Raw genomic sequence first — 26,838 nt, forward strand, 5'->3', positions numbered from 1 at the left:
CCAAATGCGAATTGGCCAAATGCGAACTACGCCGCTGACGAAGGCATGCAGAAAAAAGGCGCTCTTCTAACTAAAAAAGCGTATTTTTTAAAACTGTATAAAGTCTTAGGCGAAGCACCTTGTACACACACACACACACACACACACACACACACACACACACACACACACACACACACACACACACACACACACACACACACACACACACACACAAACCGTTTGCAGGCGAGCAGTCTGCCACAAAGGAGGCTTCAGACTTACAGACTGACAAACAAACAAACAGACAAACACTCAACGGCAAAATGCGGGGGAATGGCCCCTTTAAGTGCCAGCGCACTGAAAAGAAAACTTGTGCCTTAATTTTACACATGCTAGAATTACCGACCCCCTCTCAGAAAACAATCATGAAAAAATTTCTGCCGGTGGTTTCTGCTTTATCAAGTTTTTGTTTAGTTTACTGCTGCTAGAAGAACTAAAATGATGTTTTGGAGCATGGTGAACAAATTGATTGCCTTTTCGTTCTAGTATACAGCGCTCAGAATTCCCAATGGCTACGCAGCTTGCAGCAATATGGGGGCTCCTCTCAGAAATGCTGCACATGTAGCACAAGAAAGACCTCACAATAGGTCCATTCTCGCTGCATATGGTACAGAACAGAACAGGATGACATGGGAGTGCGAAATAGAGACGTTGACTAAACCGGCAGGACTCTACCGCTTTTGTGTGGCTGCGAAAGCAGGCCTATTGTTTGTGACTCGCGCTGTCCAACCTTTGCTGACACCTCGGCACGGCGTCGAACAATTGTGGCTTGATTACGGACATTGCTTACGCAGTTGGGCAACTGCAGAGGACTGTGTTTATAGAGAGAGAGAAGCCATGTACAGTGTTTCTTGAGACAGCGGAAAACACCCGGCAGGAGAATAGACCTTGCAGGTGGTAAGTGGCTGGCCGATTCGAAACGATTTCATATAATCATAGAAGTGCACGCTTACTACCTTGTACACAACTGCATCTGATAGCTCAAATCTTGTCGCCCGCATACTGTCGTAAAGTGGACGTGACAGTTTTTTTCTATGTAGTCTGACAGTCATTTTCAATAGGGGCAGTCTTAATATGCTATTGCCATGGTACTGCTCCTATCTAGTATTACCGTCATTTCGAATACGGGGAGTCATAATTTGCTATATCCAAGGTACTGCTGCTAATTTTATTTTGGACATGAAAACTGCCAATCAGGCAACTGCGGCCCGTCCAAGTTGACCAATGGGAACAGCGGACCTGCAGCTTCATGCAATGTCGTGAATACAAAGTATTACACGGCGTTATTCTATTAAATAGTGTCTGCTTAGGATCTACACTGCTTGCGCCACCTCCGTGTTCTAACTTTTCTCTGCCTTTTTTGCAATAGTTACATTGTTTTAGCGTTTTCTTCCGAAGTTTCCATCACAGGCCATATCTGTCAGCTGACGCGGAGACAGCGCATTATTGGGATTTGCAGCCGTCATGAAAAATGCCATATTAAAGCAACGTCAAGTAGAAGTTTTATTAAAGCAAATAAATTGGCGGAAAGGGTCACAACTTTTTAACCTCTGTCGGTCAGAAATTCATTCGCGGCGAAATAAATAGTTTCAGTGCAATCTAGAATTTTCGAGAATTACCGACAATTTTGAACGGAAGTTGCTGTGAAAAGCATTATGTGTGCTGCTGCTCCGCTTTTGTTTTTACTTTCCTTTTTGAAATTTTGCCGGTTGGACAGGATAACAAGAAAATAAAGTATATTTAGATTTAAGAGATGGCACGCGGCTGGTTCGAAACCGGATTCTGGCGCGATTTTTTTCCCTCTGTTTTTTTATTGCATTCTACTTATTTTACAGGTGTGTTCTCGAGTTACCACATAAATTGCAATCGTATATCCATGCCTCCCGTATTTTCAAAAAATGCACACCCGATATGAACCGTATTCCTCATATGACCCAAATTACCCATACGCCCATATCACCCATACCAAATAACACCGTCTCCGTATGTTTTTTTTTTGGTAAGGTATTGAAAAAATTCCAGATGATTACATGTGGGACACATGTGGATTCACATGGGAGCATATGAATTCATACGGGGCACATACGAAGACACGTGTGTCATATGAATTCATATGGGACCATATGAATTTATATGCGACGCATGAATTCACACGGGACAATTAAGAAGACATAACTGTCCCATATGAATTCATATGGCTCCCACATAAAACCATATGGTATTTTTTCAATAGGGGCTGCTCCACGCCCTACACTCCCATTCTAGGAGGCTTATTGTACCTCAGACTTACATACCACATAACGGGATCACGCTACCGTAGACAGCGCAATGTCGTTTCTCAACAATCGAGCAACAACGCTCGATTTTAATTGGCGATAAGTGAAGCATGTAGGCCTAGTGGGGTGACTTTACAGAGTTGTCCGTTATGGCACAGTTACTACCACTTCTATTAATGCTACCGCTTAACATTTCGGGACTTAAATCAAAATGACATCTGACTGTGTCCTTGCCTCATGCATGCAGAAAGTGCAGGCGTTGTTCCTTCCCACATGGCGCTGACTTTGTGGGGCCTTCGGTTCCTCTGGCTGACCCTTGCGTGTATGCCAGAAGCGCTTGATGCCTTCACAAACAAGGACTGCTTTGAAGAAGCAAGGGCCAAAGACTACGCGTTTTACGTCAACCGCATACTAACAGCCGCAGCGCACAAGGCAGTAATTGCCGAATGGAACTACGCCACCAACCTCACCGAGCACAACAAGAACCAAAGCGTGAGCCACTACTACTCTTTTATCAAGTTTCGTCGGTCTGTGTTAAGCAAGAATTTAAAGAGACTGCGGCGACGGCTCCTTTCACTTAGAAAATGTGCACAGAACCTTCTAAAAAAGAGCACAATGCAAGAAATTTGTTCCGGACACTTGTTTGTATATTAAAATGATATGATTTCCAAACACAAAACTATGTGGAATAGAATGTCTTGATATCGGCCATTAATTTTCAAGATGGTGTTGGGAAGCGTTGTACAAGGACTTTCCCATGGTCATGTTAAAAAATGGAAGAGCTAAATAAATATGAAACGATATTAAATTTATTACTATTTCTTCTTCAATCAAAAAAGCAAGCCACGGTTCAAGAAAATGTGATCCATGAAATACGTCGAATTTTGCTGTCTTGCTATGTTAACAGACTATATGCGTAATACGCAGCGCCATCGCCTAGCGCTCCGAGAATGAGGCCCCGCAAAGAAACTGCTGCCCGGCGCTGAATAAACACGGCTGTGCTGCGCTAGGCATTCTGCGAGGGTACTAGGATGAGTACGGGAATCAGGTGTACGTTTCAGCTTATCGTTTACAGTTTATACAGTGCGCGAGCGTATTAGGAACACAAAGTGCAATGCGGGGTATTTTTGAGCACGCCATGCCGTTTTCAGCTCCCGCTTTCTGCGCTGATTATTGACGAGGCCTTATAAGTGATTTTTTCGTTTCAAACTATGATACGGACCAGAGTACTTTTGTCTGATGAGAAGAGGAGCCAATTTCGTCCGTTTAGCAACTCTCCGGCAGCGCATGATCGCTCGGATGTATACATATCGACATGCACTCGAACGACGAAATTCACGGGGCACATTTTCTTCAGCCGTCGTATGCGGATGTTGCTTAAGCGTTATAGTCTGGATGCAAAGAAAAGCTTTCAATACAGGCCCAATCGGGGCCATGCGCACTCAATGCGCTCCAGCTGAACATCGATCCGCCCAGCCGTGATATAATAGAGCGCACTCAAAGAACGCAGGCCGATTACAGGTTAGTTTTGTACGTTTGGAGCTGTAGTATTTCTTCGGTGTTCAGTTATTTTGAGAGGCTCTAAAAAAGATCTCTGCACCGTGCTGTTGTCGCAAGGTGCCAAACATTGTTTTCGGCTAATGTCGTGCGATCACACCCGCACAGAGAGAATGTTTTACCTAAGGGTTTACAAAATTTTAAAAGCAGGCTTGAGTTGGAAGAGTTTTTTTCGACATAGAATTCTCAGGGGTGTAGTACATCAGAAAAAAAAAGATGAGACGTGCTAACTATCAAGCTGGTTCACTAATACTGAATAAAAATTCCACTACTAGTGTTAGGCTGTTTAATTACTGAGAGGCGTGTATGCCACAGTAAGTAACATCCATATCAATTTTTCAAAAATTTGAAAAAGCGGTTTTTCTCGGAGCTGCGGCCCAACAAATTTTGTGTATTTAATTAAACGAGTTACGTGCACTGCAGGAGTTGCTTTCACTGCAAGTTTCTCGAAAGCACGTGTATTTTGGCGTGATGTAGGCAAAATTTGTTCGGCCATAGCACTGACGGCAACCGTGTTTTCGAAATTTTAAAAACAGATATAGGTATTGCTTAGTGTGGGCTACATATACCTCTCAATAATTAAGAAGCATAACGGTAATAGCTAAAAAGTTAACTATGCAATATTAGTTAGCAAGCTTGCTAGCTGTATTCGTAGCTGTATTCTGATGTACTAATCAGCTGACAGTGTTATGCCGAAAAAAGCGCTCTTCTAACTGAAAAGGCACATTTTTAAAAATTATGTGAATTCTTAGGTGAAGCACCACATTATGCGCGTCAGTACGACCTAGCGATGTAGTATACACCATGTATAAAAACAATCCTACAAACAAACTACCAATTCGTACAATCGATATCCGCGTCACGGAAGTTTGTTCAATAAATGGAGGTTCTTTATTTAGTTAAAGGTGCAGTGAAGAGGAATCTGGAGTCGCCTTTTTACCGTGGGAACTCAATCTACACATTCCGAGCATTCTTAGAAACTTCGATTTATTGCCCTGGACGGACGATTTCCCTAACTAAATCGAATTAACGTCCGGCTCCAAACTTTTATTTTTTTATAATTCTCCCCGTACGGTGGGCGGAGTCGACCAACGCGTGGAGTGCCTTTCAGCCAGCTCCGTGGAGGCTTGCCACTCTGCCATCGGCGGAGTAATACTGAGTAGTCCGTAGTAGCAAATAGTCCGCGCGTATTTTTATTTCAGCAGGCTTATTTTGCGGCTATATTATCTACGAATAAAACTCTTTATTCACGGAAACCTAAACAACAAAATAAAGCGAAAGCAAAGCCTCCACAGAGCTGGCTGCAAGGCACTGCATGCGTTGGTCGACTCCGCACACCGTACGGGGAGAATTCGAAAAATAAAGGCGGGAGCCGGACGTTCAACGATTTAATTAGGGAAATCGGCCACACAGGGGAATAAGTCGAAGTTTCTAAGAATGCTGGCATAGTGTAGATCGAGTTCCCGCGGCAAAAAGAGGAGTTCAGATTCCTCTTCACTGCGCCTTTAAGCATGCTGAAGTTGCCCGAGGTCAACGCAGCACAGAATAATCGCTCCCTACCCTGGGAGGCGTCCTTTCACCCGCTCAAAAATAAAAACGCGATGATAACGCGCGACGCCTGAACCGATACGTAAATGGGCGCATAACGACAACGGCACAGAGTTCGACTTTTCTACGTATTTACCGGTGCCGACTGTTGCCATTTTCAGCATAAAACTTCAGTCGAAGTAGAGGCCCTAGCACAAGCATGTTGGCTGTGGTTGTTATTGCTTGTTTTTGAAAAACAAGTGTTTAATTGTTTTTACAATGAAAACGACATAGATTTACTTGCCCTTACAACTTAGTTTCAGTTAGGATTTGTTCTCAGGATTTGGCTCATTTGGAAGAAAAATTCCGGCGCGTTTGGATATAGCCAGAAAGGCCTTTGTGTGCTGCTACCTCGCTTGTAACACGTCTACTCCTTACAGGTTGTGGAATCTCTCGCATTCAAGAGGCTGGAAAAAGAAATCTGGAGAAACGTCACGCAGTTTAGATGGTCTCGCTTCAAAGACCGAACGACGAAAAGAATATTCCGCAAGTTATCCAGGATTGGCACGGCCATCTTGAGTGCGGAGAAACAAGACAAGGTGACTAGCGGGCAACTGTCACTCAGTAATTCATTTCTTATTGTCCCACAATATTAAAGGGGCTCAGAAAGGGTCTGCGAATAAAGCTCCGCCATGCCTAGGGTGGTAAAAGACGCCTCTTTACAAATATCCTCCAGCAATAGCTTTTTTTAATGTGTTTTGTGGGAGCTGAGTTATCTGTAGTTAAAATCTGAATTTACGCGTCTTTGCGCCTTTCACTCTCCTCTCGTTACTTCTTGCACGCTGAAATATCGGCTCTCCTCCGGCGGCCCCGCCCACTCGGTCTCTCGGCCGGCTGCCGACGCGCACGGGAGGGGGAGGAGCTTCCGGCCGCAGGCTATGGTAGCTGCGTGACGTCAGAAAGAGACGTAGCAGCCAGCCAATGACAGCCCTCCTCTGCTGGCAAACGAGCTCTGCATGACGCGTTGCGCGCGGGTTCGGAAGAAAGCTCGACACCGCAGGTCGCCGCCAGGCGTGGAAGTGCGAATTTTTAAAAATATATTGTAAATGATCGGTAAGCTTTTGATGTACTGATGCGGCGTGAGCACTCAGTGGCCTGTACTCTGGATAATGCGAGAGTACTAAAGGCAACCTCAAACACCCTTTCCAGCGACTTTTTAGGGCATTGTAGGCAGGATGGGGAAGGACCGTGAAGGTATAAATTGAAGGTGTAGCGCCACCGCTTCGGCAAGGGGAAGACGACGAAGCGGTGGGCACGTGCAGGAGAACGCGGCTCGCGCAGAAGAGAACGCTCTGGACTTCGGCCTCGCCGGACGCTGCCGCTGCTGCTCTGTCGCTACCTCTTCTAAGGCAGCCTCAAATAAACGTGGCCGTGGTCGCCTCCTGGGCGACCTCAACACTGACCTCCACATCGTCCAGGAGGCGACCACGGCCACGTTTATTTGAGGCTGCCTGATAAGAGGTAGCGACAGAGCAGCGGCGGCAGCGTCCGGCGAGGCCGAAGTCCAGAGCGTTCTCTTCTGCGCGAGCCGCGTTCTCCTGCACGTGCCCACCGCTTCGTCGTCTTCCCCTTGCCGAAGCGGTGGCGCTACAAAGGTATACGCTGCCTTTGAGCGTTTCTTTCCGGACACGACAGCACTTAAGACATTCTTGACCAGCAGTGCACCGTTATAAACAAATTATGCTCTTAAGTGTTCATTATGAACCCTGATTCGTTTTTTTTTTCATTCCAGTTAGTGAATTTAATCGCCGAGATGGAAGAAAACCACGCTTCTGCGAAAATATGCCCTTTCCGGCAGAAGGCCGGTCAGACTGAGAAGTGCAACTTGTCTCTAAATCCAGGTAGAGTTGAGTATTCTTCCTTAATTTCAACGAAACGAATGTCAGTTCGCAGTGCATTTCTTAACATTTTTTTACGTACCAACTGCACTTCTGCGGGCATGGATGACCAGAGATCAAGGATATTTTGAAACGATCAAGGAACTACAACGAGCTGCTGCACGTATGGAACGAGTTTCGGAAGGTTGCCGGGAAGCCCATGAGACGGAAGTTCCTTCATTACGTAAAGCTCCAGAATGAGGCTGCAAGACTAAACGGTGAGAAATCGGATGGTTTCTCTGTTTTAGACGGGAAGGGAAAGCTCCTACATCGAGAAGCCTGCATGAGTGGAAAAGGGGCTTTTTGTAAAAGCCAACTGTTGCTGGAGCCAAATGTTTAATACGGTAGAAAGATATCGAGTCTAAACTTGCCAGTTTTAAATAGCAAGAAACGTTTTCAGTTTTTATTCCTAATTGATTTGATTGCACAGTTCCAAGCGATGTGAAAAGGAACTAATTGTCGGCATACAGTCAACGAATATTTTTTAGCATGAGGGAGGAGGAGACTAATTTTTCTTGCTTACCACTTTTTATTCATACCTTTCACTTTTTATACCTTCTGAAGGATTCAGCACAGGCGAAGAGAATTTTCCTTTTTGAAAGGTAACAACGTGCTCTCTTTCGTAATTCACGTCCCTATATTATAGATTCACGTCCCTCTATTATAGGTCAGTATTTATAAACTAAGATTTTTGGGTAATGCTTCAGAGAACAGCGAGCGCTATCACCTTTCATCCTACCCTCCAAATGCGCGCTGAGTACGCACTGTGTCAGAGCGAAGCACAAGGCAATACGCATACTGCAGTTCACAAGCAACAAGAAGAAAAAGACCCGCTAGCATAATGATTCATGAAGTTCAACGCAAAGGAGAGTACTGTAAAGTCACTGAAAGAACTACAACTTTCAAAATTCTGCTTTTACGGCTGCAAACACTTTTCTTCGAATTGCGAAAGAAGATCTGCGCGGTTCCTCGCCAGTCCTGCAAGCACAGGTTTTATTGCAGCTGCTACCTAAGGCTCTAGACTTTTACAGCTGAGGTAGCAGCGGCGTCGCAAGAAACTCATGAGCGTTGGTGGCGACGCATTTAGACGTTGGCTATCTCTGAATTCAGGCCAGCTTGTATTTCGCGCCACATTATGTCGTCTGCTCCTGGGGTTTTCTAACCAGACAATTTTCTTCCTGCAGCTAAAAATAATTGATTAAACACCAGCGGAAACAAACAGTATTTACATAATGACTGCAAATTAATGTAGACACAAGGAACCGTACCCAAAAATTCTGGACAGAAGAATTTTTTGAGCGGGAAAGCGTATAGGAACAAAATTTTTTCTTATAACGTAAGATTTTACAATAACAATCAATATATCCGCACATCACACGATGGCTGTTTTGTATTTTCTTCTCTTTTAACGTGTTTGCTATCGACAAAAGAGTTCAGCATTGGCTTTCTATGTTAGTTTTAACAGTTCGAAAAAATTTTTCTACATATCCGAAGAATGACCATTACCTTTAATATTTCAGTGACAATGTCTCACATTTTTCAAACCTTGAAATTTTTTGTCCGAGAATACAGAACATAAGTCTTTGGGTAAACATTTTTTAAAGTATAGTTTTAAGTGACGGCTGTTTCCACGCAAGGCACATGCAGATACATTTCGATAGTACGGTTTCGGTTTTATGGGAGTTTAACGTCCCGAAGTGACTCAGGCTATGAGGGACGCCGTAGTGAAGGGCTCCGGATATCTCGGCCACCTGCGGTTCTTTAGCGTGCGCTGACACCGCACAGAACACGGGCCTCTAGAATTTCGCCTCCATGGAAATTCGACCCCCGTGGCCGGGATCGAACCCGCGCCTTTAGGGTCAGCAACCCAGCGCAATAACGCAGAGCCATCGCGGCGTCTTCATCGAATGGTACGGATAGCATTACTCGATAGTACCGATGCAAAAAAGTGCACTGAGCTGCGAATTAAATGCCTTATTTACGCACCAGAACTAACAGTCAATTACCAGGTCACATTGAGTCCACACGCGCGCATGGATCCGTTAAGCTGGTCTAATTATGAAAAGCAAAGAAAAAACAAGGCCGTTCTCTACACGATAATACTATGCACGTTGGAAAACTGCGCAGACGGCATGGAATTAAGTCTAATTAGAAGCGGGACGAAAGTACGCGTTAAAAATATCAACAAACATAGTTTCCGAGTGATCTGTATTTCATTAGTATGCATGGGAGGCTATATCAAAACCAAAAAAGGGCCTCAGCGAGTTTTAATACGCCAAAACCCCAAGCCTGACTTCGAAATGTGCACATGTGTAATGGCAATTAACCACATGAACAAGCGCTACTCAATGACGTCGCCCTGTCGGAATGCATCCTCACCCGTGAGATCTCCGGGCGCACAACGGACACTGGCAACGTAGCACGAAAAACGCACTGCTACTTTGGGTCCATGTAAACACAAGTATACCTCAAAACGATAAGGTAGAAAATAGACGAAGTTTGTGTGTGTGTGTGTGTGTGTGTGTGTGTGTGTGTGTGTGTGTGTGTGTGTGTGTGTGTGTGTGTGTGTGTGTGTGTGTGTGTGTGTGTGTGTGTGTGCGTGCGTGCGTGCGTGCGTGCGTGCGCGTGCGTGCGTGCGTGCGTGGCATTTTCGAAGCTGAGGGTTGGCGCTTTGAGTTTTGCTGAACGCAAGACGAAATGGATACACGAGATTTGGGTAACACCAAACTAGGTTATCGCACTGACCGTAAATGTGCTCTTTTTTCTTTTTGCCTTTTGATGAGCAGAGTTCAATGATGCCAGTCGCATGTGGCTGGATGTGTACGAAGACGACTGTTTTGAAGAGAAAATGAAAAGACTGTGGAAGCAACTGAAGCCACTCTACCAGCAACTACACGCGTACGTTCGTTCCAAACTGCGCAAAGTGTACGGCCGCGATAAGATAGCAAGAGATGGACCTATCCCTGCACACATACTAGGTACGTGCACTTTTCTATTTGAGAGCACGAAATAAATCTAATTTATTGTTAAAGACACGTTTTTGCAGCAAGTTTACAAATTGAACAGCACAAATACGCTTTTTCGTTTATTTTTAATTACGCTTTCTTGCAATTCTGCTGTGTATATCGTTACAGAAATATCCATTTATTAACAATCTACGCCGTTTTCGAAGCCTTAAGTCACCAGTCATAGTTATTCTGTTAGCTTGCTATCAGTCTAATAATGCGATAACATTACAAACCCTTTGGAGCCGTAATTTGTCGTCGGTCAAAACTTTCCCCATTGGCTGGAGAGAAGTGACGTCACTAGACCGGAGGATTCTCATTTGCTGGAGAGAAGTGACGTCACCAAACAGGAGCGTTCCTTTGATTGAGAGAAGGGACGTTACCAGACCGGAAATGACGTAAGTTCATGCAAGGGAATCAACAGGGGGTAATGCTATCGCATTGCAGAGAGATAACAGAAATAGGTGCCTTGAAGAATTTTTTTCCTGCATCAGGCTAGCTTTGGCAGCTCGATACATCTGTGCTTACCGACCGCTTGCCCAGGGCTCCGTATTGAAACTGTCTCTGTTTCTATGACGTAAATTTAACGACCTTCCAAGCTTCTGAATAAACCTTTGAAACAGTCGCAGTCTGATTGAACACTGGGCATTAAAGGTGCACTGAAGAGGAATCTGAACTCGTCTTTTTGCCGCGGGAACTCAATCTACACGTTCTGAGCATTCTTAGAAACCTCAATTTACTGACCTGTGTGGCCGATTTCCCTAATTAAATCGAATTAATGTCCGGCTTCCGCCTTTTTTTTTAAATTCTCCCTCGTACGGTGGGCGGAGTCGACCAACGCGTGGAGTGCCTTTCACCCAGTCCCGTGGCGGCTTGCCGCTCTGCCATCGGCGGAGTAATACGTAGTAATCCGCAGAAGCAAATAGTTCGCGTGTATTTTTATTTGTGCGGGCTTATTTTGCGGCTCTATTGTCTGCGAATGAAACTATTTATTCACGGAAACCTAAAAAACAACATAAAGCGAAAGCAAAGCCTCCACGGAGCTGGCTGAAAGGCACTCCACGCGTTGGTCGACTCCGCCCACCGTACGAGGGATAATTCAAAACTAAAGGCGGGAGACGGACGTTAATTCTATTTAATTAGAGTAATCGGCCACACAGGGCAATAAGTCGAGGTTTCTAAGAATGCTCGGAACGTGTAGATCGACTTCCCGCGGCAAAAAGGCGAGTTCAGATTCCTCTTCAATGCACCTTTAATACAGCAGGAGGGCGGCCAAGTTCACTCCTTGTTTGCTCTTCAGTTGCAGTATGCGAGAAAGAACGCTTTTCGCATCTATTTTAAGTACCGATTTATAAGCGACTTTTAACGAAATGCAGTTCAGAAAGAAATGCGTACCGTAGGCAGCCATGATGAAGACGTGGCGTAGGAATGTTGGTCATTGACGACTGACTGTGCATTGAAGGAAGTTGACGCCCCCTTCTGACCAACCTCCCCGGCCTGCCTACTATTTTCTTCTCTCTCTGTGAACCCTGCTTATAAGACGGACTCTGTAGATAGAGTAAAACTAAATGACGTAAAGTTCATTTATAGAAGGCGTCAATTTTCCCAAAACGGTCATCACTTAGGCGCCTCAGCTCCCATGAATATGTTTTACGCTTAGGAAATGCGAGCTCTAAACATTTTCTCCCCTCAGTTCGTTAGTAGGAACGATGATCGCGGCTTCGCTTAAGGGTGTTTCAATAAGGAAACTATTCTGCTTGCGTGATGGGCTGCACGATTGTGCATTGCGATCATTATGAGAAAGTAGGCAAGGATTACCCCGCAAGAGTTTATCATGCTTTTGCCTTCCACGCAGGTCATATCCATTCTCAAACGTGGACAGCTATTATTGACATCACTCAACCTTACCCAAACAAAAAGGCAATCAACGTCACGAACGCAATGAGAAAAAAGGCAAGTAGTAATTTTTCAGCTCATAATTCCGCAGCATACATGTATTGACGCCTTTTCCGAAGCTTTCCGATACAGACCACCTCCCCATAGCCTGCTCAAACGGACAAGGTTACGCGGTGCGCTATTTTAGCGGCATTCATACAAAAAAATTCAGGGGGCACTTTGGCTCTTTAAATTGCTGCAAGGCGAAAGCTTTTCCTGGCGCACTGTTTGGTATTGATTTCAGTATTTTATTTTTGGTTTTAATTTTTATATTTTTTGTTTTTCTATAACTTTTTATTTTTCCTTTCATTTCTTTATATTTATTTATTTATTTTCTTCTCATTTTTTATATATATTGTTTTGTCATTATTTTAACATTTCTAATTTCTCTTTTATTTTTCTTAATTTTCTTTCATTTCCGTGGGTGACCGCATTACTCAGAATCCGTGCACTGTGACGTCGTAACCATTCCGACCAACCGGAAAGCAATGACACCTCTGCTGACAACCTTCTGTCGACAACAATGAGGCATTAAAGGCTTTCGGCTTAAGGTTTGAGTCAAGACAAACCCTTACTCCTGTCTTTAGACTCCAGTGGGCAAACATTGCTGTAGTGGTGTGATAACTAAGTCACCCTTACACATGAACAGATTGTCGTTCTGGTTACGTGTCATTGAATTAAAACGTTTGAAAGTTTCAAGCTAAGCATATTGCTGCCTTCCCCCCCTCCGATCACATGAGGAATATGGCTGCTACTTCCGTTCTAACAAAGACATCAGCAATCGTGACCGTGTTCGACGTTCGTTGATTACGGGGAGATTGGAATAGAAAGAGAGTAATGGAATTAACCAGTTGCGGCACAGCGTCTACGAATGTACAAGCGATTTTCCACATTTCCTTCCGAAGCGTCTAGGGCTGTTTCCACAAAGTCATTAGTGCCAGCTAGATTTCGAAATTCTGCTAGACAGCATGGCAGGGCCATTTCCAGTCCTGAAAAAGGTATTGCTTGTACAGAAAAAAGTTAGGCAGGCTTTAAATACGGGTATACCCGAAGGTCGAGCGATAGCGTTTTCGTGATGGCCCGGGCCAAATTTAGGGGTCACCATCGCGTCGAGCACGCTCAATTATGGTTGGACATCGATTTCGGTCCAAATCGGCCGAGGTCGAATTTCGGGGGCGCGGCCCGGGCCAAATTTCGGAAATCACCCGGGCCAAATTTGTAGGTAGACATCTTGTCGGGCGCGCTAAATTGTGTTTGGACATTGACCTTGGCCGATTTGGACGAAATTCGGGGCGGGCCGGTCCGAATTTGTGGAAATGATCAGGGCCAAATCTGGAGGTAGCCATCGTGACGGGCACGGTCAATTCGACAGCGATTTCGGTCCAGATCGCCCAAGGTGAATCTGCTCCTATGCTGTGCTTCTCAAGGTTAAAAGATCAGGGATGGAATGGTGAGCGACCTTTGCGTTGAGTAGAGCTGCCGCTCTAAAAAAGTAAAGATGGACGTCGCGAAGCTCTACAACGCACACAGGAGGTGCTGGCTGGTGCATTCGCTCCTTTCTTATCTGAAGCGCCGAAATTCTTTAATAAAACATAATGTCCCAGAGTTTTTCTTGTTGCAGAAGTGCAGAAACACAATAGGGAGACAAGGAAAATAATTATTTGCAGATTAATGTGTTTTGATATAATTCGGAAATTCCGTTAGTGTGAAGGTATGCGGCGTGCATGCATTACTGATGTTCTAACGTCATTCATGTTCTTTTTATGAGATGGGGGGAAATTTCTGAAATTTTCTGAGCATCTGACTGTCAACTAAGATAGACATATCCATAAATTAGTAACGGAAGGGAGGCGAGTCACCATGGAAAACATGAGATTTAAAGGACAGCTATTTTTTCACTGGCTAACATGGCCCTAAAAGAAATACCGTGGAGGCATAGAGGCACATACACCTGTCTTTTGTTGGTGCAATGCCCTCGTTTTATTTAGGAAGTCGGTGTAATTTCCAGATTAGCACCATTCGTCCGTTATTGTGGTCGTGCACGAGAAGTCTAGTAGCGTGCTGTAAATACAAAAACTGGGCTCTATATCCCACATTGCTGGTGTTGAGGTGGCAAGTGGAGCTGGTAGCGGCAAGTAAGGCTACGAATGCTTATGCAAGTTTCACGAAGCATGCAAAACTGTTCGCGGCTTGTTGCCAGCCATGACTTAGCTTCTACTGATTGCCACCGTAACGGAAGCCAAACCAGCAGCCGGTCAATAATGGCGGAAATGTTTCGAGCATTAAGGTTCTTATTCGCTGGCGCGCAAGCTGCAGTTTTCGGACAAGTGCAGAGAAATGCGAGATCAAGTACGAATTCCTCGACCTGTGTGCCAAGACAGGTTATAAGTCGCTGCGCCAAAGCGATAAATATCGGCCACAGAGTGAAAACCTGAACAGAACTTGGCAGCAGTGTTAGTGATGAAAAATTACATTTCGGTCGATTCATAGGCGGTACAAATGACATCGTATGCAAACGGAATGCGGTGAAACTACATTTGGGATAAGCCACCATTTATCACGCGCGTTTCGACCTTTCAGCGCCAAATTCCAGCGCCAACACGTCGTGTACCAGAGTTTCAAGCAGTAAACATCTTAGCCGGAGCTGTGGGGAATAGTGCGGGATTTTCGGGACAACGACTTCTCATTGATCTTGTCTGACAAAGCAGGTGGCTTCACGGTCCTCCCCACCAGTATGCACAAGATGAAGGCTGTTGAAGCCATTAACAAGAACTTCAAGATTTTCAAGCTTAAACCTGTCAAGGCCACGTCTCGGGCGGTAGCTCTACTGCCGGACTTAAAGCTGGACAAGCTGGCGCGTGATGTGAAGGACTGCAAAGCCGACGCCTAGCGAATATTTTTCTCTGGCAAACGCATAAAGACCTGTTGTGGCCTTTCAGAGCCAAAGTCACGGTACGGGGGAGCTGGCAAGAGCTGGTCAGCAGGTTCCTGCAGGGTCATCTTAGTAGTCTCACCCCGGAAGACCCCTACAAGGTCTCTAATTTGGGAATGGTTGTGGGTGCCTTGGACGAAGGAATTTCAGCGGCCAATAGCGCAATTTCTGTGGACGTGGACGAACTGTTTTATTTTATACCCCATGATAAGTAGTTTTCTGTTGTACGAGAGTTGACAGAGAGTACGGGATGCATAAGTTTTCAGAACGCCTATGGTGTGTCCGTGGATTATTTTTTGTAATTGCCGCCGGTAACGACTTTTTTGTCAGTTCCACTTTGGTGTTTTTGCTCGAAAAATAACTTAAGATCCTCGGTATCTGATAGGAGAAGTGGTAGCGCTTTCATGCAGTTTTCGCCTTTAGCATGTGCTGATTATGTGCTTCGGTCACCCCAGGGCTTTAGGTTTTTCGTCGTGATGTGCTGAATTTCCTGGCGCATGCTCACCGAGTGAGAGGTGTTTCTTCGACCACGCATCAGTTGCTAGTGCGCTCCTATCCTGTCCGTTCTCCCTGTGTTTTCTCCCGTTTTTCTGTGCGCCATTTTTAGATGAGTCATTACCGACTAGCTAAATTTTCTGCTTTACTGAGCTTCTGTTGAACCTGGTTAAAGAGCGAGAGCTGTGATGTACCGGGCAACTACAAGCGGCTTGGCGTTTGTAACGTTTAGTGCATTCCGTACAACTTCGCTACTCGCTTAATTGGAACATCTGTATTTACATGCTCATAAATAAACTATTCATGCAGGCCTCAGTATATATTTCGAAGATATGTCTCTAAGTCATCGGTGCACTAACTAGACACGCCTTCATTCACTTCCAAGAGTCGAACCGCCGTGGTATGAATTTGAACAAGAGTAGCAACCACTCCTAGTACTTTTCATTGCCTTCTTTCTAGTGCGTCGTTCCTTAAGTGTCGTATTATGATGTAATAGTGATGTGGTTTGTGTCGCGTCTTTTTACGAGCTTGGTTGTTTAACTTTGTCGTATTGTGCATTGTGCTAATTTGCGACTTTTCTCTTCATGATTTGTACATAGTTCATGTACATACAACATTGCTTCAGTGTAATGAATAAGATGTTAAAAAAAATCCAGTCCCGGCGGAGTAGAAGCGTCCCCCGTCTCGCACGCCAGAGGCCTGGATTCGATTCCAACCAACACAACAATTTTCATTTTTTTATTAGTTGAGGCAGCTTGAAGGTGATATCTGCTTCGTAGCATGAGCTTCAAGGCTTGCATGGGAGAGGTGGAGCTTTCGCTCCGAAACAGAAACGTTGGGGAACCAGGATTAACTTTCGATTGCTGGAGGTCAGAATTTCTTATGAGCACTGGTCTGCGCACAAGAACACTGATGATTATTAGAACATGCGTCTTTCGCTAGTATTGGTAGTTTTACTTAATATTCAATACGTTCTACATTTTATGCAAAAGCCATATTTATTTACGAACTACTATTCTTTCTGCAGAAGATGACTGTACTGGATGTATTCAAGCAATCTGAAAACTTTTTCACGTCAATGGGCCTTCCCCCAATGCCCCAAACATTCTGGAATCGATCTGTGTTGAAAAAGCCCCAAGGCAGGAGTATCGTATGCCATGCTTCTGCATGGGATTTCTACATAGGCAAAGACGTCAGGTATGAAGCTAAGACCATCACCTAAAAGGATAAACTCATTAGTCTTGGAAACATTCCCTCGTTTTCCCGAGTAGTCAGTACCTTGTTTAAGATTAACTTAACGACTAAATTGACGTAACTCTCTACAGTAAAACTGGAATTCAGTTTTCTTGGCTATAGCATGAGCATAGCCTCTCTCTCTCTCTAGATATATTCCTCTCTCCTTCTTTATGGCCGTCTTGCATTGTCAGCGGCACCATCAGCTCCTTCTAATTATGGATTTTTTTTCTATAATTCTTCTCGTCATTTCTCATTTTGCATGCACTTTCCTTTTTTTATTATCACCTGGTCAGAGTATTAAGAGCTTCTTGTGGTTTTGTATGCCGCCCTTTTTTTCCCCCCCTTCAGTGCGCTTTAGGGCGAGGAGCATATACAACTCGCGCTCACTATGACTTTACAATCATCAGCCGACTTGCACACGCCTGTTCTGATGACGAGAACTATGTCCTATGCCCTATTTTATATACGCATGTATGTCCAGGATCAAGCAATGCACGCAAGTGAATATGGATGACTTTCTGACCGTGCACCATGAAATGGGCCACGTGGAGTACTTCCTCAAGTATGCTGAGCAGCCATTCTCGTTCCGCGACGGTGCTAACCCCGGTAAGCCTTTTAGGTACAGTTTTAAGCACACTTATTAGATTTCGTTCTCATGATCTAAAATGTTGCTCAGTTTGTGCTCCTCAGTCTTCCCCCTTTTCAATAAAATCCGCTTTATTAACATGATGGTCGGTATGATTGTAAGCACTACTTACGGCGTCCTAGACAGAGAGTACGAATAGGACTTCATACGTCGGTGAAAACAGCTGCAGGATGGACCCTCAAACGCAGATTGTGGCCGCGACTGCTTCGCTGGACAGTGCAGTCGTCACCAGCTATCTTGAACGTTTAGCTACGTTGATCGCTATTCACTAAGACGTAAAACGTAAGACGTAAGACGTAAGACGTAAGACGTAAAAGCACCATTCCCCTTCTTATGGCCAAAAACCCGAAACTCTTCCTTTTTCATTGGTCAAATGTTTAGGGGAATCCCCCAAGGTGGAGTATATTTGTAATAAGGAAGTAATTACTCACTGACATCCACCCGAGCCCAGCCATAAAGCTGGGCTCGGGTGGAAAGCTAAAGCAAGGAAAGCTTTTCCATTTCAGTCATATCATACTGCGGTAGCGAAGTGACTTAGCACATTAGTATGCGCCCTCATATCCTCTGAGTTGAGTACAAAACGGCTTAACTCAAAAGCTTTTCACTCACAAGGACAGTAGCAAAAAAAAATTCACCAAAAGCTGAGAATTCGAGGTGCGTTCAGCCCTACTATACCAGAGCAACAACACTAAGCACTAAGCATGATTTTTCGTCCTCTATTTATTAAGGCTTCCATGAGGCTATCGGAGACACCATTGCTCTGTCTGTGTCTACCCCCAAGCATCTCCGAGCAGTAGGTCTGCTGAAAGATCCATCGGACGATTACGGTAAGCAAACATTATTTATCTTTATTATTTGCTTTTAGCTGTCTTGTATTCAATATAGATTTGATGACAAAACTGCTCATGGAGCCACGCGTTTGTATTTCTTGCCTAAATTTTCTCTGCGGTATAATGAAATTTCAAACTTAATCAAAATGAGCTCACTTCATAAATGTGCTATACTTTAATTAGAGGGCCACTCTGACATTACGGAATAATGTTTTTCAGAGAGGGATATTAACTACCTCTTCAGTGTTGCCCTTGATAAAGTGGCCATCATTCCTTCAGCCTACGTGTACGATCTTTGGAGGTGGAATGTATTTAAAGGAGTCTACCAGCCAGAAAACTACAACAGAGCTTGGTGGAAGCTGTTGTGAGTATAAATGCGCTGGAACTTTGCATACGCTCTTGCAGCGCATGAAAGCCCGTCAGAAACATTTTAACTTTAATAGTAAGTCTCGATTCTACGCCTTGAGAGCCATAGAAACTACGGCTGCAGTGACAGGTGGTCTAAATATCATGACCCGACGTCCCGCGACAACTGCTCGCATGGTGTGAGGCATTATGCTGGGTGAATTTTGTACCAAAATACGTAGGTACATCATTACCATACTGGTTACTAACAACCGAAGCTAACTTTGCTGGTTGAAAACACTACGATAAAATCAACTTTAATTATAAGTTGAGTTGAGTTGGGTTTAGTGGCGCATAATCAACTAAGGCTATCATGCGCCAAGCTCAGGGTATGGAAAATTCTTTTAAATAGCTGTTATACTAAAGTCTAAATGAACGGCGGTGTAAAGGGCCTAAAAAGTTAATTCGTGCGACGTAGTAAAAATATAAGACAGAATTTTAAAAGAGACTTATGGTAAAAGCTTTAAAAAGGGTTGGCAACCTCAGCAGCCATCCTTGGCTGTGCAAGGATCTCGAGGTCCCCAACCGATAGAATAGTGACCTCATCTTCTCACGACGAGAGGGTGGCTGAGGTGTGGCTCAAAAAAAAAAAAAAATTCGCAAGTTGTAAAAAACTGACCATTGTTCACAGTATCGAGAGTATGTTGGCTTCTTTTAAAAACTTAAAAACGCTTGACTTATCAATAAGATCTTGTTCACCTAAAATCAATGACGGATGAAAAGGGATGTGCTGGTTGTAAAACGGGGTAAAAAACTTCTTTCTGAGTGTTTCAAGTTCTATACATGAGATTAAGATATGAGTTATTGTGAGTTCATCTCCGCATTTTTCACAGGTAGGTTTGTCTTGTTTTGTTAGTAGAAAGTTGTGGGTAAGGTGCGTGTGTCCAATACGTAAACGACATAAAATAACTTCAAAAAAGCGTTCCTGATGTGTGCATTATTTCCATTCCCCTAATATTGGTTTTGTTAAGTGCAGCTTGTTATTTATCTGACTATTCCATGTGCTCTGCAATTTGTTCCTCAGTCTGCTCTGAACTAGCTTCATAGAATCATTATGTGGAATGCTTATGTTCTGTATTTCCTTGTTGCGGGCTTGAGCAGCGCATGCGTCCGCTCTCTCGTTACCATCAATTCCAACATGGCTTGGAACCCAACATAATTTTATGTCTTTCCTTGTGTTATGATCCTTGTTATGTTGTGTATGACAGTACCTAGTGATGGCATGACTGCATTTCTGGACTGTAGTGCTTTCAGTACACTGAGGGAGTCTGTGTAGATAATACTGTTTTCGATGTTCTTGCTTATTATTTTCTCCGTAGCAAGAAACACAGCATAACACTCAGCTGTAAAAACCGATGCACACTGAGGAAGCCTTACTATTTTTTCCCAGTTCCCTTCCACTACTGCACTTCCAACATAACCTGTAGTTTTCGATCCGTCTGTGTAGAACTCGGTGTAGATATCATATTTTTCCTTTAGTGTAAGGAACTCTTGTATGATGTGTTCTGCTGGAGTTTGTCTCTTGTTGAACTGTGTAAGACTTATATCACAGACCGACGGAAAACTGTACCAAGGGCCAAATGCGTCGCCACGTTCTGCAACATTTGGTAATGTTTCTGATAAGTCAAGTTCTTGGCAATCTCCTCAAACCGCATTAGCAAAGGCCTGGTTGCTTGGGGCTTATTTGTAAATATTATTCGAGAAGGGCATGTTGTGACGATTGAATAACACACGTGTTTTGGTCTCGACCTTATTCTAAGAATGTATGAACATCTAAGTGCTTTTCTTCTATCTTCTAGTGATGACTCATTTGCTTCAACATGAAGGCTCATTACCGGAGACGTTCGGTATGCTCCACAAGAAAGGCGGAGACCTAGATTATGAACTGGCTCTAATCTTTTTAGATATGAAGGCCTTGCCGAGCCATACACTATACTTCCATAATCTAGACATGAGCGCACTACAGAACGGTAGATATGAAGTAGGCATGCTCTGTCCGATCCCCAGCGTTTCCTTGAGAGTACTTTAAGGATATTCATTGCACGGGAGGCTTTTACTTTCAAGTTGTTTATGTGCGGCAGAAATGTAAGTTTTTTATCAAATGTTATTCCTAAAAATTTATGTTCTTGTTTTACCGGTAGTGTAGCTCCATTTAGGTGTAAGTTCGGATCGATCTGCAAGCCTCTTTTAAGCGAGAAAACAACAGCCACTGTTTTATGTGAAGAAAACTTGAACCCATTTTGGTCTGCCCAGATTGCTAGCTTGTTTAATGTGAGTTGTACCTGCCTCTCACACGTTGACAGGCTGGAGGACGTGCAAGCAATCTGAAGGTCGTCGACATACACGGAATGCATAATAGAGTTGGGAATTATTTTCGCTATCGAATTCATTTTCACGACAAAAAGAGTAGTACTTAGGATACAGCGCTGCGGTACCCCATTCTCCTGTACAAAGCTCTTCGAAAGGGTTGCACCCAGGCGCACCTGAAAAGATCGGTCCGACAGGAAATCCTTCAGGCAGTTCAACATCCTGCCCCGGATTCCAAGATCTGCCAAGTCGCGTAGAATCCCGTATCTCCATGTGGTATCGTACGCTTTCTCCATGTCGAAGAAGACTGCCAGACAGTGTTGTTGGTGTATGAACGCCTCTCGGACTGTGTTTTCTAAGCGGACGAGATGGTCAGTTGTCGAACATCCTTTTTTAAATCCGCACTGGTGTATGTCAAGGAGTTCACGTGATTCCAGAATGAACATTAGCCTAACGTTGAGCACACTTTCAAATGATTTTGCTATACAACTTGTAAGAGCTATGGGCCTGTAACTATTAGGGGAGGTGGTCGGCTTTCCAGGTTTTAAGAACGGTACGATAACTGCTTTTTTCCAAGCCTCCGGCATCTTTCCGGTCATCCATATCTTGTTGAAAAATTGCAAAAGTGCCCCTACAGCAGCTTCGGACAGGTGGGCAAGCATTTCATAGTGTACATGATCTGGGCCAGGTGCTGTCTGTTTACCGGAGGACAGTACATTTCGGATCTCCTGAATTGTAATTAATGTATTGTATGTTTCGTTTGTACTACCAGTCACTGGAAGTTTCTGCTTTTCAGTTGTGTTTTAAGAATGACTGTGTGTAGTGTGAAGAGCTTGAAACGTCAGAGAAATGTTGTCCTAGTATGTCAGCCTGTTCATCTATACTTGTTTGTGTTCCAGGGGCTGTTAGAAATGGTACTGTAAAGGGAGAGAATTTTCCGTCTAATTTATGCACCTGTTCCCACATCTTTTTGAAGTAATTGAACTATTGATAGATGATACATAGTTTTTCCAGGAGGTCTTCTCGGCATCACGCCGGATGCGGCGCGCATTGGCTTTCGCCTTTTTAAAATTTACAAGATGCTGATGCGTTGGGTATCTCCGAAAAGTCCCCCAGGCTTTGTTTTGTTTCTTTTTTGCCTCCTTACATTCTTATGTGTACCAGTATTTATGTTTATGTTGTACGACTCCTGAGGATTGGGGAATACATTGGTGCGCAGCAGTAATAATACAGGTTGTGAACCTTTCATTCAGCTCATCAACACTAAGCTCATCAGAAACAATCTCCTCGAGAGGGACCATGTCTTTAAATAGCGCCCAATCTGCTAAGTGTAGCTTCCAGCGACGTGGTTTGCTTGGGATGACTTTCGGTGATGATGATAAACTAATTATTGCAGGCAGGTGGTCGCTTCCGTAAGGGTTATCGAGGACGTCCCATTTAAAATCAGTAAAAACAGATGGAGAGGTAAAAGATAAATCTAGGCAGCTCATTTTTCCTGAACTCGGAGAGCAGTATGTTGGTTTCCTTGTGTTGAGCAGGCAGACGTTATTGCACAAAATAAAATCTTCTAAAATATGCCCTCGGTTGTCAGTTTGATCGCTCCCCCAAAAAGAGGAATGTGCATTAAAATCTCCTACTACCAGATATGGGTCTGGTAACTGTTTAAAAAGTGCCTCTAAATCATGAAGTGTTACAGTGAGGTGTGGTGGAAGATATATAGAGCATATTGCTATTGTTTTATAAGCAAGAACGGTGACTGCAACTGCTTCATATTTTGTTTTAACCTTGATTTCACGCGTTGCAACTCCACTCTGCACAACTATAGTAACACCTCCTGAGAGCCTGTTAGCTTGCTCTCGGTCGCACCGAAATACTTTATACTTTTTTAGGATATTCTGCTGTTTGGGACCTAAGTTTGTCTCCTGTAGGCATAAAGCCACAGGGGAGAGTGTGTTTAGAAGTTCTTTTATGTCCGAATAATTATTTAATACTCCACGGCAGTTCCAGTGTATAAGGAAAGCCATGTTGGACAATTTTGGAGAGTGTAGTTAAGAAGTTACGATACTGGTTTTGGGGGTGCCATTACTGGGCTCTTATCTTTTCTTTTTCTTTCAAGAGAGCTGCTGCGCCGCTGCAGCGGAGGCGAGCTCTCCATTGTGTCTATCGCCTCGCTAGAGGCTCTGGAGGCCCGCGGAGATCCCGCGGAGATCTCGCGGGTGTGCGGTTTACAGGCCTCTCCCGACTGGGGGAAGCCTTGCGGGCAGCCGACTGAGGGGCCGGCGGGCCCTTTTTGAGAGCTGGCAGGGCAGCCTTGGCTGCGCCTGCCGGGGACGGGGAAGGCCCTGCCTCAGGCTTTGCCTGGGCATTGGCCGGAGACCGGTGTGGTGTGCCGCCCCTGCGCACCACATCAGCAAAATTTGTTCCTGCAGTGAAAGAGAATGTGTTTATGTTGTGTGACAGTCGATTACGAGCTTCTTTGAATGAAATGTTTTCTTTTGTTCTTAGAGTAATTATTTCTTTTTCAGTTTTCCATCTTGGGCAGGATCTTGAGTAGGCGGGATGATCTCCCTCACAGTTTGCGCAGCACAGGGCTGCGGCTTCACAGTTCTCAGAAACGTGCTCGTGTGAGGCGCATTTTGCGCAGGTTTGTCGACCACGGCAACTCAGCGACCCATGGCCATATCGCTGACAGTTGAAACACCTTCTGGGGTTTGGGAAGTAATGTCGGACTTTGATCTTCAAGTAACCTACTTCGATGTATTCAGGGAGGGTGCTGGAGTTAAAGTGAGGACGAGATGTTTGGTTGGTATTTCTTTGTTTTCTTTTCTGATTTTGATGCGAAGTACATTTGTGACATTTTGGTCTTTGAGACCCTCAAGCATTTCTTCTTCAGTCAGGTCGGGAAAGTCAAACTCTGATATCACACCACGAACGGTGTTCAAAGATCGGTGTGCAGTTGTTGTGACAGGAATGTCCCCTACTGAAACTAGGCTGGACAGTTTGGAGTGCTGGTTGCTGTCTTTAATTTCCAGAAGCAGGTCACCGCTAGGCATTTTTGACAACTTGTAGCCCGTGCCCAAGGCATCGGTCAGACATTTGGAAACTATGAAGGGGGACAATTTTCTGGCAGTTTTTTCAGCTTCACTGTGGATGACGTGGTATTTTGGAAACGTTTGTTTTGTTTTTTGAAAGTACTGGGCTGTAAGTTCTTCGGTCCGCACTCTTTTTGGAGTGCGATCATTGTTTGATGAAAGGGATGCCATAAAAAATTATGTTCTTCGGCCATGGTGCCAGCCACCCACCATCGAGCCCAACAAGGGGACGGGACAAGAACTTGAAAACCAAGCCCTGCCCACGCCAGCTGTACACCACTGCTATAACCAAATATGGGTAACTCAGGGTAGTTACACCACACAAGGCTAACCCTAGCCGCCTATGAAAAGTGAAAACACCGAGAAGAGAGGAGGAAACAGGAGAGTTGTAAGAAAGAGATAGGAAAGTGAAAGATAGAGGGGAGGATAGGAAAAGGCGACTGCCGATTTCCCCCGGTCGGGTCAGGCCGGAGGTGCCGTCTACAGGAAGCTGGGGCCAAAGTGGTGTGTTGCCTCCGCCGAGGGGCCTTAAGGGTCCAAACGCTCGGCATCGGCTCAACCACCAGGATCCCCTTTTCCCCGGACACGGCGATGCCACGCATGGCTAAGCGCGGATGCTCGGGTCCGTGGTGATGCATTGTTCACCATCATCCCCCTGCGGGGATGTCCCTGCGGATGCTCGGGTTAACCCCGTGGTGTCGCCACTCACCAACGTCTGCATGCTGCAGACGCCTCCCTGCGGGGAACTTTAATTATAAGAAGTACGCCTAGCTGTAGCAGGAGACGCGTACAAGTGCAAAAAAAAAAAAACACGGACAGAGAAAAAGACTTGGACAACACGAGCGCTTTGCACCAAATATGTCTGCGATGCACCAACTAGCCCAAAGGTCTGAGATGTAGCAGCACTTCTCTCTTTGCTACAACTGAACACACCGTCTGTTAAGGCCTGCCAAACTCAGTACACTTTGTAGAGCAGAACGTTGGGCCAGTTGGTGTAGCGACATATTCAAGAAAACTTTGCGCAGAATGACAGAAGACGGAGGGAGAAACACGTACACACCCACGAGCGCTAGTTTCTCCCTCCGTCTTGTGTCATTCTGCGCAAAGTTTTCTTTAATATGTCGCTACACCAACTGGCCCAACGCTCTGCTCTACTAAGCTTCATTTCTTCTCCATTGGGCACTTTTCTGTGTAATTCTCCGCTTGCGAACAGTGCGCACGCTCTTGCAGCCTTATAATCAGCAGACTTTGTTCGAACGGTTTCAGACTTCATTTTTTCTCAGAGGTTGACACGAATGAAAAACAGTAAATCGGGCGTGCATTTCAGACTTAAATACCAAGGCATCTGCCCGGGTGTACGTCGCTCTAAGGAGGACTTTGACCCACCGGCAAAATATCATTTATCCGCGGACGTGCCCTACATAAGGTAAGCATCCTTTGTCGTTTCTGGTAAGCGAAAGTTATCTGATCTGTTCCGTGCCTTGAATGCAGGTACTTCGTGAGCACAGTCCTTCAGTTTCAGTTCTACAAGGCGCTGTGTGTTGAAGCCAAGCACGTTGGTCCGCTGTACAAGTGCGATTTCTACAAGTCAAAACCAGCGGGAAAGCTGTTCGGGTAGGTTTCGAAGTGTTCTTACCGAATAATTAAAATAGTTCAAGGAGAATAAATTGTCTATTGTTCTGAGTCGAAGTCGAACAAAAATTAGTTGGAATTATGCAGATCGAGTTAAGAGACGTGTATTTAGCGCTTGATATCTACGATGCGAAAGCGTCTGTTAGATTAAACCGACGCTCGGATTAACTCAGTTAAAATCGATGCATGTTGGCTACACGAAGTCCACGTCTGTAATAAGTGTAGGGTTTTTGGGGGTTTCACGTCCCAAAGCGACTCAGGCTATGAGAGACGCCGTAGCGAAGGACTCCGGAAATTTCTATCACCTAGGGTTCTTTAACGTGCACTGACATCGCACAGTACACGGTCCTCTAGCATTCCGCCCCCATCGAAATTAAATTACCGCGGCCGGGATCGAACCCGCGACTTTCGGGTCAGCAGCTGAGCGCCATGACCACTGAGCCACCGCGGTGGAGCACGTCTGTCAGAGTCTAACGGATGGTGTAAATAATATAGCTCCAGATATTATCAGGATTCAGATATGTGAACGTGCTGCATAGTGGAAGACCTGGAAAAAAAGTTCCCATACGTGTCTGCTCCTTTCGTTCGGTTGTATGTAATGAGCAAAACGTAAGAACGGTGAAGAATTTGTTTAATTTTTTTTCTTTTCAGACGTGTGATGGCACTGGGATCTTCCAAGCCCTGGCCAGAAGCCTTGGCCATACTGACGCGAGGAAAGACAAGCGAAATGGATGCTGGCCCGCTGCTCGAGTACTTTCAACCATTGTACAAATGGCTTCGAAAGCAAAACAAGGGGCGCTACATTGGGTGGAGGAGCAACGACCCCACCGCCTGCCCAAAACCTAGGAGATACGAATGAATATCACTAAGAATATGCGTGAAAATAAAGGCTTGAGTTCGCTGCAGCTTTGCACGCGGAAACAATAAACTCTCTCCTCGTCTAATCAAACTTTCAAAGGTGCTTACCCCATTGACTATTGCAGA

General features: G+C 44.7%; 1 protein-coding gene across 1 annotated transcript; it reads left to right on the forward strand.

Annotated features, from left to right (window-relative positions):
- The first annotated feature begins 809 nt into the window (after window positions 1–809).
- Window positions 810–26,792, forward strand: LOC149347104 (angiotensin-converting enzyme-like). The gene is made up of 14 exons (XM_089586868.1): window positions 810–939; window positions 2,566–2,810; window positions 5,843–6,001; window positions 7,195–7,303; window positions 7,414–7,557; window positions 10,126–10,317; window positions 12,200–12,297; window positions 16,734–16,903; window positions 17,424–17,548; window positions 18,317–18,415; window positions 18,638–18,782; window positions 25,550–25,648; window positions 25,714–25,836; window positions 26,506–26,792. The coding sequence occupies exons 2-14, from the start codon at window positions 2,592–2,594 to the stop codon at window positions 26,711–26,713; spliced, it is 1,890 nt and encodes a 629-aa protein (XP_089442994.1). The 5' UTR covers window positions 810–939; window positions 2,566–2,591; the 3' UTR covers window positions 26,714–26,792.
- Window positions 26,793–26,838: the final 46 nt, after the last annotated feature.

This window comes from Amblyomma mixtum, chromosome 4 (genome assembly GCF_055824585.1).
Source record: "Amblyomma mixtum isolate Tamu chromosome 4, ASM5582458v1, whole genome shotgun sequence".
Lineage (NCBI taxonomy): Eukaryota > Metazoa > Arthropoda > Arachnida > Ixodida > Ixodidae > Amblyomma > Amblyomma mixtum.